The sequence below is a fragment of the Carlito syrichta genome, unplaced genomic scaffold (assembly GCF_000164805.1).
Source record: "Carlito syrichta isolate Samal-C Ts95f unplaced genomic scaffold, Tarsius_syrichta-2.0.1 Scaffold309276, whole genome shotgun sequence".
Taxonomy (NCBI): Eukaryota; Metazoa; Chordata; class Mammalia; order Primates; family Tarsiidae; genus Carlito; species Carlito syrichta.
The window spans coordinates 1,434,288-1,445,777 of record NW_007253372.1 but is presented as its reverse complement, the minus strand read 5'-3'; the positions used below and the strand labels follow the sequence as shown (position 1 = coordinate 1,445,777).

The window sequence follows — 11,490 nt, the reverse complement described above, 5'->3', positions numbered from 1 at the left end:
ATTGTAGAGATGAGGTCTCGCCTGCCCAGGCGGGTCTCGAACCTGCAGGCTCAGGCAATCCACTCACCTCAGCCTCCCAAAGGCACAGGATTACAGGCTGAGCCACCGAGCCCGGCTTAGTTTTTTTAAACCTTAACTTTCCTGTTACATTATACTTGCTGTCATTAGTATAGGCATATTGCTTGTCATTCAAGACTAAAAGTGTGTTTTTTTCCTTAGGAATATTTGGGAAATTCTGACTATCTGTTTGTTTATATTTAGATACTGAAGCATCTTTCTCCATGGCTATAGTATAATTTAGGGCAACCTTATTGAAAAATCAAGGATTCGCCGGGCTCGGTGGCTCAGCCTGTAATCCCACGCCTTGGGAGGCTGAGGTGAGTGGATTGCCTGAGCCCGCAGGTTCGAGACCTGCCTGGGCAATTTGGCGAGATCATCTCCATAATAAATCAAAAAAATCAGTCGGGCGTGATAGCACATACCTTTAATTCCGGCTACTCGGAAGGCTGAGGTGGAAGGATCGCCGGAGCCCAGCAGGTCAAGGCTGCGGTGGCTGGGAACGGCCACTGCACTCCAGTCTGGGTGATGGAGTGAGACTCCAACTCAAAAAACAAACAAACAAAAAGAATCAACATCAAAGCTTATTTTCTCATCTTATCTTGATATAAAGTATTTTTGATATTTATTTTTAAATTCTACCTCTACAGAAAATTCAGAACAGCTTGACATTATCCTGTTATGTTTAGTCACCTTGTTAGTTTTTTAGATTAATGTTTAATACATAGATTAACTAATACTGACTTTTATTTTAGCTTACAGACATTTCCAGGTCTTTAGACATTCTTTTGCCCTAAGTAGGAATTGTTCATGCATTGGTGTTTCATTAGCAAGATATAGGCTACTTTTGATATTCATCTGTGTTACTAAACTCAGGAACTTCATCAGCAAACCATTTAATAGCAACCAAACTACTTCCTGGATAGAAGAGAAAATTGCTGTTTTAGAGACTCTTGTGATATTGGATTATTATATATTGTTTCCCTATGGATATATACATATTAGTGATTTCAAATAGATAATCCAGGTGCATTTTTTCCCCAGTTTGGTTGGGGGGGCGTAAAATGCATGTCATAAAATTTACCATCTTAACAATTTTTAAGTGTTCTGTTTTGTGGCATTAGATACATTCACATTTTTGTGAAACTATTACTGCCATCCATCTTCCAAATATTTTCAGCTTCCCCAACTGAAACTCTGAATGAGGGGGACCCAAAAAAATCAGAGTTTATTTATAAAAAATTGAATATTTATTCTTACATGTTTAAACTTTAGTGTACTCAAAGTACTCTACATTTGATGCAATACACATGACACACTTTTTCCACTGCTGAAAAAAGCTTTTGAGGCAAAACGTTTCCCTTTGAGAACTTTTTTCATTGGTGAAACAAAAAAAAGTCCCTGTGGCAAGATCAGGTGAATAGAGGGGTGGGGCATGGGGATCATGCCGTTTGGGGTCAAAAACTGCTGAACACTCAGCCTTATGTGAACAGGTGTATGCATAAACCACCCATCATGAAATAGGTAAACGAGTTGAAAAAAAAATTCACTGAAGCTGGACTCAGCTTCTCACGGCAATGCTAGCTGGTACACTGATGCTGATGGGCTTCTAGGATACTTACCTAGTGGGAGAAGCCTGTAACACAAGGGGCCTGCCTTCCAAAAAATGACTAAAGTTTTTTTGAGGTCCCCCCTTATACTCATTAAACACTAACTCCTCATCATCTTTTTCCCTGAGCAACCACCATTCTACTTTATGTCTCTAGTATTTGTCCTTTAGTGACTGGTTTATTTCATTAAGCATAATGTCTTCAAGGTTCATCCATACTGTAGTGTATGTCAGAGTTAGTGTATGTCAAAGCTTCCTTCCTTTTTTTTTTTTTTTTTTGAGTTGGGGTCTCATTCCGTTGCCCAGGCTGGAGGGCAGTGGCACATTCACGAACACCCTAGTGTCAACCTGCTGGGCTCCGGCGATCCTTCCGCCTCGGCCTTTCAAGAAGTGGCCAGAACTACAGGCATACACTACCACGTCCTGCTAATTTTTGATTTATTGTAGAGACAAGGTCTCACCAAGTTGCCAGGACTGGTCTTGAACCTGTGGGCTCAGCCAATCCACTCGCCTTGGCCTCCCAAAGTGCTGGCATTACAGGCTGAGCCACCGATCCTTCCTTTTTAAGACCAAATAATATTTGTCTTGCATATACACATCAAACTTTACTTATCAAGTGCTCTATCTATTGTTGGACACCTGGGTTGTTTCTACTACCATTTGGCTATTGTGAATATTGTTAACATGAATGTACAAATATTTAAGATCATGCTTTCAATTCTTTTGGATATATACCCCAAAGTAGAATTGCTAAATCAAATGGTAATTCTATATCGTAATTCTGTTTTTAATTTTTTTAAGGAACTGGCGTATGTTTTCCACAGAGGCTGCATCATTTTACATTCCCCCCAGCAATTTCCCTACATTCTTTCTAATACTTGTGATTTTCTGTTTGTGTGGATTCTTTTTTTTTTGCTGCTGATAACCTTAGTGAGTGTGAAGTGGTATGTTATTGTGATTTGATTTGCATTTCCCTAGTGATTAGTGATGTTGAACATCTTTCATGTGATTGACCATATGTGTATCTTTTTGGAGAAATATCTTTTTTGGTCCTTTGCTAATTTCCAAGTCAGGCTGTTTTGTTTTGTTGTTGTTGTGGTGGTGGTGGTTGTAAGAATTCTTCATATTTTCTGTATATCGATCCTATATGAGATTTATGATTTGCAAGTATTTTCTCCCCTTCCATGGGTTGCATTTTCATCCTGTTGATAGTGTCTTTTGATGCCCAAACACTTTCAATTTTGATGCAGTCCAGCTTACCTGTTTTTTTCTTTTGTTGCCTATGCTTTTGGTGTCAAATCCAAGAAATCATTGCCAAATCTAATGCCGCAAAACTTTTCCCTTGTGTTTTCTTCTAAGAGTTTTATTGTTTCAGTTCTTACATTTAGTTCTTTGATCCATTTTGAGTTTTGATTTATTTTGATTACTGTAGCTTTATAATAAGGTTCGAAATCAGGATGTGTGAACCTCCACCTTTGCTCTTTTTCAAGACTGTTTTGGGCTAGTCAAGGTTCGGTATTTTCTTAGGTGAACTGAATTATGCTTTGTCCTGTGAATCATATGTAAGGAGACATTTTAAATTGTATTCAGACTTCTGTTTTTGAGCATATATTGACTACCTATACAGCAAATGTTTCTTTGTCATCATTCTAATTTATCCAAAAAGCACCACAGCATCTCATTTTAAAAGCCGCAAAATTTTTTTCAGGATCAGTTTTTTCAGATATATACATAGGCTGATTTCAAATATTAATTTTCTTTGAAATGCATAGAATTTGAGAAGTTGTCATTACATCCTCCACAGCCATGCACTCAAGATTAAATTTTCCAGTGGTGTATTATACATTCAATGTTAGCCTTCCTGTGGTCTCATTATGTTAGGTGACATTTAAAAAAATGTATTTGATATTCTGAATATCAAATTAAAGAGACATGTAAGTAATGTTTTAATTTTCCAACTATGAAATACAAAATACAACAAAAAATCCTTTGGGCCTAGATATTTCTCATAAACAGGGAAATTATTTGGATTACATGTCATAGTCTTTATTGCTTGAATTAATCAAATATTAATTTATTCAACAAGTATTTAATGAACATCTACTGGGTGCCAAGCATTTTGTTAACACCAGGGATACAGACGTAAATATGACATGTTTGGGACCCCAAATCAATCCCAGTTTAGTGTGGAGACATGAAAGCAAATAATTGTAAATACAGCATGCCAAATGCAGTAGTAGAGGTATGTGCTGTGACCATGTGAAAGCATGGTGTAGCTTATAGCAATATGAAGGTGTTACAGGCCAAGGGTCTGGCAGCAGGGGTTTCTTGTATCTCTCATGTATGATTCGAGGTTTTTTATCTTAATGTACCAGGGCAGCCTCTTGGATTGTTGTAATTTCCCATCCCTGCTATCATGTAGAAACTGCCCAGAGGCCTTGTTAATTCAGTCTTGGGGGTTGGTGAAGGGATTAGGAGTTCTTGAGTCATGCCTTTGATAATTTAGCCTTAGGCATGGGTAGGAGCTATGAGATATACATTCTAAATTGTACTGTTGGGGAGTGAGTTTTTTTGGATAAGTACCCCTATTTGTTCCCTGATTCCTTGGTATCAGTTTAAATACCCACTTCTTCCAGTTTCTGCCCCTTGTCTTGATTGGCCGCAAGGAATAGCAGCTGATGTGTTGGATCTGGCTATAAAAAAGGGATCTCTCCACAGAAGCTTGCTTGCTGATCACTAAGCAGCTTACAGTAATGAGTTGGAATTTTGAAGACTCAAAAATGTCACATATTCATTGTCCCAGAGTTGAATATATACATACCCTAACTTAGAACATGAAATATATCCATCACAAAGCTCTTTCTTTCATTATTACAACGTATTAAGATATAAACTCTTAGTTCCAGGGTCCCACATGGTGGGTTTGCTAATATCATGGGCGGAAGTGGATTGCAAAACTTTACAATTGCCGCAGTGCCATATACTCCAAATCTTCTACCGACTTCTAGCACATGGTATGTTGCTTTGGTTCATTTAAATGCATTACCAATTGTTTTGAATGATTTAGAGTGATCAAAAGTTTAACTACTGTATTGGTGCATGAGAGAAATAACTCAGCTGTGATCACTATTCAGGATTTTGGAATCACTGATAATGTAATTCTGTAGTTCTTTGCTCCCCTTTTTTTTTGGTAGGGAAAATGTATGGGGAAACCCTAACTATCTATAATTTAATTGAATATAGTTCCAGTTTCACTAAAGTTACACTCTCATAAGTATCACTGAGTTACACCATCACTTCAAACTAAATCGCTCCATTGCTTTTTTATTTTAAGCTGAAAGGGACTTAACTTTCTTTCACCAAATTTGCATGCTAAAAGAAATTGCAGTACAGCAGTTTTTTTCTTCTTTTTAAATACTACTTCAGGGTTTTTCAATTTGAATGCAAATTTGAGAGGATGGTTTTATGTTAATTATGAGTAGTGTTTTCACTGCTAGACAAAACAATCAGAAATTTCATAGATTTCCTGTTTAATGGTGGTATATTTTTCTTTTTTAAAGCATCAACATGCTCAAGTTACCTGAATACCCAAGTAAAGAAATACTCAAGGACAGACTTCTTGTGGCACTGCATTGTGGCAGCTACGGTTACACAATGGCATAATGAAGCCTGGAAAACTCATCTGACTACTGATGCACAATTCAGAGTGGCAGAAGTAATTTAGGAAACTGTCAACAGAAAAGCAGCCTAAATGCAGCCCATAGGCAGGACTGATGTTTAAAATTCATAAAGGATCAAGTTTTCTGTTTTTCTCTTTTCTCTTTTATGTTTGCTTTTTTTGGTGATACAATTAGAAAATATAAAATCACAGTAGACTTTATTTTTTAAAATGCTAATTAAAAGTAGTAAAAACTGTTCTTTTTTATATTTAATTTTATCAAAGATTGTGTTTAGGCAAAAATCTTATTCTACTTCCAATGTCTTGTTAAAAGAGTGTTTTCTCTTTATTTTCCTATATATGAAATTATATGAAGGCATCCAGCTGGTATGTTCTATTGCATGTAAAGTGCCATTTATATTTTGGAGAACTATTGTACAGGATGGATTAATTTAGATTGTGTATAAAGCTACAAATATGTATTTTCCCACATTGTATTCTATATTGCAATGATTTTTTTTAGCTTTTTAATATTTTAATATATACGATGTGAAATTTAGCCTGTACTAACAGCTAATGAAATGACATCTAATTTATATATTGAAGCTTATACTATATTGTATGGATTATTTGCATCTTTCAGTGGTCAGTTTTCCATATGTATATATTGTGAACTCAAAGTTTTTCTTATGCCTTATTTTAATGTATAATGAAGGTAAAATTAAAATATAATATTTTACCATATTTCATTTCTTTTATCTGTTAGTTCTGACACATCTGAAGAAGTAATCTGATGTGCAGATTACCATTTAAATATGTGATTTTTTTACTTCATGAATTTGCTTTTTGTGATTAAAATTTCAAATTCAAGTGATATACGCCTAATACAGAATGCCGGGTTTTTGAATTGTTGAGTGGTCTAATCAGTTTTCTTTTGAAAAGACATACTTTAGTAGTTACAACATAAGATTGAATGAGAAGTAGGAATGCTCAGACATGCAGAAATGCTTATGGAGAGATTTGTAATGTTTAGGACCTTGCCTAGGAAACTAAAAGTAGAATATTTAGTGACGTTGCTGTTGGTAGAATGGCATATGCACTTTTTCTCTTGAGCAGCCAGCATATTTGTCTATGATATTTGAGGGACATATAAAGTGAAAGCTTTGCTAAGTTATAAATCTTGTTTAATGGGTCATTTTTGGTTCTTTTTTGTTGCTGTTGTTTTTTTAAATATTAAGAAAATGTATTTCAACAGATTACATGAAACTTAGAAATTCTTTAAAAATTACTCTTAGCTCTGTGGAGCTAAAGCTGTGGCCTCCTAAAGAGTCGCCGAAAAACCACTGACATGTAGCAGGAAAAACATACAAATATATTTTATGTAGAATGAACTGAAAGATACAGGGGAAATTGTTTATTTTTACGCTTAGGTTCAGCAAAGTATAGACAGCTAAGTAGAACTGTGATTGGACCAAAGGGTATGATCTAATGTTAATAGACTGACTGATGGGAAAACCCAGCAAGGCTGTCTATCTAGATTCTTCTTGGCCTCTCCGGGCATGCATTCCCTCCCTCTCTCTCCAGCACGGGAGTCTTACTACCTGCAGTCAAACAAGTAGGTCAGATCATTTCTTTCTGACCAGTTTTTACTTAGATGGAGATCATTTCTTTCTGACCGGTTTTTACTTAGATGGAGAACAAAACAATTGGTCTTTTTAGATTTTATAATGAGCTTTGGGGAAAAGGTGTCTGGTTTCTATGACCTGCCTTAGGGAAGAGGGTCTGTGGCTAGCCTCAGGGGAGAATGGAACTAAGAGACCAAAGTACAGGAGATCAGAGAAAAAACTTTTGCCTCTGAGACTTCTTTTGAGGCCTTCATTTTAGGGTATTGTTTTCTGAACTCCCTTACTTACAGTAACTGAAGTTTTAAGTTTTGATGTTTTAAAATGTAATTGTAGAAGAGATCTTTGCCTTCTGAATTTTTAAATAGATAACTGATTTTAATATTACTTGTTTAGGGACAGCCCCTTTGGGTCCCCTCCGACCGTGGGGGCTTTTCTGTTCTCTCAATAAATCATGCTTTCTCAAATATATATATATATGTATATGTATATATGAGAAATATATATATATTACATTGTTTATAATTTTAATGTTTACAGACTTCTATTTCTGTTCATAATCGTACAAATATTGGCTTTGTTAGATTGGTTATTTTGCAAGTAGTTGTGTGAAAGAGATAATAAAATATTACATACCTCATGGTATTTTAACCATGAATTCAAATATTTTAAAATATCATCTCACCTTTTCAGGGTTTATTCTTTCATATTGTCTTTATTTTTGTAAGAATGTAGTTAAAGAGATTTTTACATGTATTAAAAATATTATTTAACCTAGAGGCAGCAAGTCTTTTCAATTTATCTCATCCCCACAGTTTCTTCTGTAAATAGATGAGTACGAGGTCGGACAATTAAGTCTGAGAACTCATCCTAGAAAAAGTGTTACATACCTCATCACTGAGTATCACTACCGTCATCTTCCATGGGAAGCTATGCACTGATGCCAACGCCTAGCTTACCCTTCAAAGCAATTTTGGAACTCTTTTTCTGAAATGGCCATCAGAGCTGGTGTCATATTACCCTTGATTTCCTGAATGTCATCAAAATGTCTTTCTTTAAATATTGCCCTTACCTTCCGGTAAAGAAAAGAGTCATTGGAGGCCAGATCAGGTGAGTAGGGAGAGTATTCCAATACAGTTATTTGCTGACTAAAAACTCCCACGCAGACAGTGCTGTGTGAGCTGGTGCATTGTTGTGATTCGAGAGCTCCTTTGGGACCATTTTTGCATGCCAACATTTTCAGTTAAGATTTTCCTGTTTCTCTATTGATGTTTATTTGGTCTCCTATGCTTCTCACAGTCAGCTGACAATTTTGATGTACAGTTCAATGAATTTTTGCAGTGTTTTCATCAGTTCGGCTCATTACTGAACATTCTGACCTCTCTTCATCAATGATGTTTCCTCTCCCCTCAGGAAAGCATTTAATCCATTTGTACAGTGCCATTTTCTTCATAGTATTGTTCCCATAAACTTGGACTAGCACGTTCCAGATTTCACTTCCATTTTTGCCAAGTTTAACAAGAAATTTAATGTTTGTGCTCTAATTCAAGTTCTGACATTCTTGTGATGGCATACAAAAACATGCAGCAACAATAATGAACACCACTCAACAAGACACTGTCACATATTGACAGTACACAGCTGTGTGACACTGATATACTAAGGTTATGAAATCCTACCAAATTGTTTGCAATTAGTGCTGCTAATGTAAGTACATGGTGGCAAGTTCTCGAACTTAATTGTCAGACCACAAGTGCTGAATGTGAGATAGGACAGAAAAATGATTATAGTGTTGTTTCCTTTGGGTGAAAGAGGATTATATTAATAGCCAAATGACTAGACTCTTAAAAATGTAGTGGTTTCAAATAAGAAAGAAAACAAATATAGCACTCTAAAGGAATAAAAATACAAGGTAAGGGAATATATTGTAGGAAACCGATTAGTGAAAATATCTAGGTAATAGTAGATTAAGGCCGGGCTCGGTGGCTCAGCCTGTAATCCCGCGCCTTTGGGAGGCTGAGGTGAGTGGATTGCCTGGGCAACTTGGCGAGACCTCATCTCTACAATAAATCAAAAAATCAGCCGGGCGTGGTAGCGCATGCCTGTAATTCTGGCTACCTGGAAGGCTGAGGCGGAAGGATCGCCGGAGCCGGGCAACAGAGTGAGACTCCGACTCAAAAAAAAAAAAGAGTAGATTATGTTACCCAAGTAATTTGAGCGGATAGTGAGCACACAGTTAATAAAATTCACTTTCTAGTTAATCCAGAGACACAATGTAACAGTCTACTGAACACAGCTCCTATAATTGTGATAATCTGTTGGGTGTGGGGAAATGCAAGCTTTAAAGCATATGTCACAAGTTGGAGGCCCACAAGGTGATTCCTGTTCACCCATGTGTGTTTTGTTTGTCATGATACTTGTAAAGTTTTGAATGAGTTATCAACAATTTTTAAAATCTGGAGATTTTCTGCAGAAGTCTAGAGTTTTGGCTTTTTTTTTTTTTTTGAGAATTGGATGCATATTTCTAGAAAGCATACATATAAGTATTCTGAATTGAGTAGATGCTCCTTCTCTGGATAACTGAATGTGTTCTGAGGTTTGCCATTTTCTTACTCCAGCCTGCCTCACCCATTTTTGTTACTTTCCAGGCTATTAAAAGCATTGGAGTCTGCTCTGAGGAATCTATGTTGATCAGAAATGTTCCCTTGGAGTGTAAATTGGTTCAAATTCTTCAGGAGGCAATTTGGTGGCATCAGATTTTTCAAATGAACATAGTCTTTTGATTTTTTTTTTTTTGTTGTTTTTTGAGTTGGTCTTGCTCTGTCACTCAGGCTAGAGTGCAGTGACACAATCATAGCGTCAAACTCCTGGGCTCCAGCGAGCCTACTGCCTTAGCCTCCTGAATAGCTGGGATTACAGGTGTGTGCAATCACGCCCACCTAATGTATTTTTTTATTTTGTAGAGATGAGTCTTGCTGTGTTGCTCAGACTGGTCTCAAACTCTTGGCCTCAAGCTATCCTCCAGCCTCTGGCTCCCAAAGTGCTGGGATTACAAGTGTGAGCCACCACACCTGGCCAAAATGTATTCATAGTCTTTGGTCCACATTTCTAAGAGTTTATTTTGCATATCTACTTGTTCATATACGTATTTGTACAAGATATTTGTACAAGAATGTTCTCTAAAGTCTTGTTTGTGATAGAGAAAAACGAAATGGTTTCAGTGTCTATCAGGGAAAAGAGAATATTCATTAGTATTTACAGAGAATGAGCTAGATTAATACTGATATGTAAATGTAAGGTGTGTTGATGTAATCAAGGTGTTATACAAGAGTGCTTAGTGTGAAATATGCATGGGATTATGTGCAAGAAAAATTTCTGGGGAGATTGATAAAAGATTGTTGCTACCTGGGGAAGAGTTGTATGGTGGGATGGAATTTTTCACTGCATAACATTTTTTCCCCTGTTCCTCTAACTCATATGCTTGTGTTATTTTCCATATAGTAGATGATACTAAAAGAAACATTCACTCTTTTTTTGTTTTTGTTGTTTGAGTTGGGGGTCTCACTCTTTTGCCAAGGCTGGAGTTCAATAGCACGATCATGGCTCACCGCAACCTCAAACTCCTGGGCTCCAGCGATCCTGCCATCTCAACCTCCTGAGTAGTTGGGACTACAGGCAGATGCCACCATGCCCAGCTAACTTTTTAATTTTTTGTATATAAAAAATTTTGCCATGTTACCTAGGCTGGTCTCAAACTCCTGGGCTCAAGCACTCGTTCTGCTTCGGCCTCTCAAAGTGCTGAGATTGCAGGTATGAGCAACTGCACCCGTTTTATTCACTCTCTTTTATCCAGAAAAGAAGTAATAGGTTTTGTTGAATCTATAAAATGTTATAGCAGCAGTGATAAGCAACATTTTTATAATCACAAAACTTAAAATTTTATGTTTAATTAATGTGTTTTAAATGACTCCTAATTAAACTCTTTGTAAACAGTGAAAAGACGGAATGCTGTATTGCCCACGAAGGTCTGTTTCTACATTGCCTGATAATTAGCACTCTTTTTAACTCTCTAAAATTCTACCAATTAGAGATTTATTTGAATTAACACTTTTTTCCTCTAATTGTTCTTTTTAAAAAACAAGTAGTGCTTAACTGATATGGGAATATCTGGAAAGCATACATGTAGATTACTGTACTAAATACTTCCACCACCCAACAATTGTATTACATTTCCTTCTAGTCTTTAGCAATGCACATTTTTTCATAGTTGAGTACTTAAAGAACGTAGCACTTAGTATCCTCTTTATTAGAATTTTGTTTTAGGCATTTCTCTTGTCATTAAAACTATTTTAAATGAAATGTTCTTTAAAAATGTCTATGTTGCCCAGGGTGGACTCAAACTCCTGGACTCAAGCAATCCTTTTGCCTTAGCCTCCCTAGTAGCGAGACTACAAGCACTCACCACAGTGCCTGGCTTTTTGTAAACATCTTTTAGAATGGTGGCATAATATTCTGTTGTATGGGTGTATTGTAATTTAGTTGAC

At 36.5% G+C, this 11,490-nt stretch overlaps 1 protein-coding gene across 2 annotated transcripts in view; it reads left to right on the top strand.

Annotated features, from left to right (window-relative positions):
• Positions 1-7,622, top strand: part of HACE1 (HECT domain and ankyrin repeat containing E3 ubiquitin protein ligase 1) — a 100,506-nt gene extending 92,884 nt beyond the window's left edge. The window contains exons 23-24 of one of the 2 annotated variants that reach the window (XM_008067055.2): positions 4,567-4,680; positions 5,227-7,622. In XM_008067055.2, the coding sequence (XP_008065246.1) occupies positions 4,567-4,680; positions 5,227-5,329 (217 nt within the window). In that variant the 3' untranslated portion in view covers positions 5,330-7,622. The remainder of the gene's footprint in view (positions 1-4,566; positions 4,681-5,226) is intronic. The other variant, XM_021717090.1, reaches the window with a different exon arrangement.
• Positions 7,623-11,490: the final 3,868 nt, after the last annotated feature.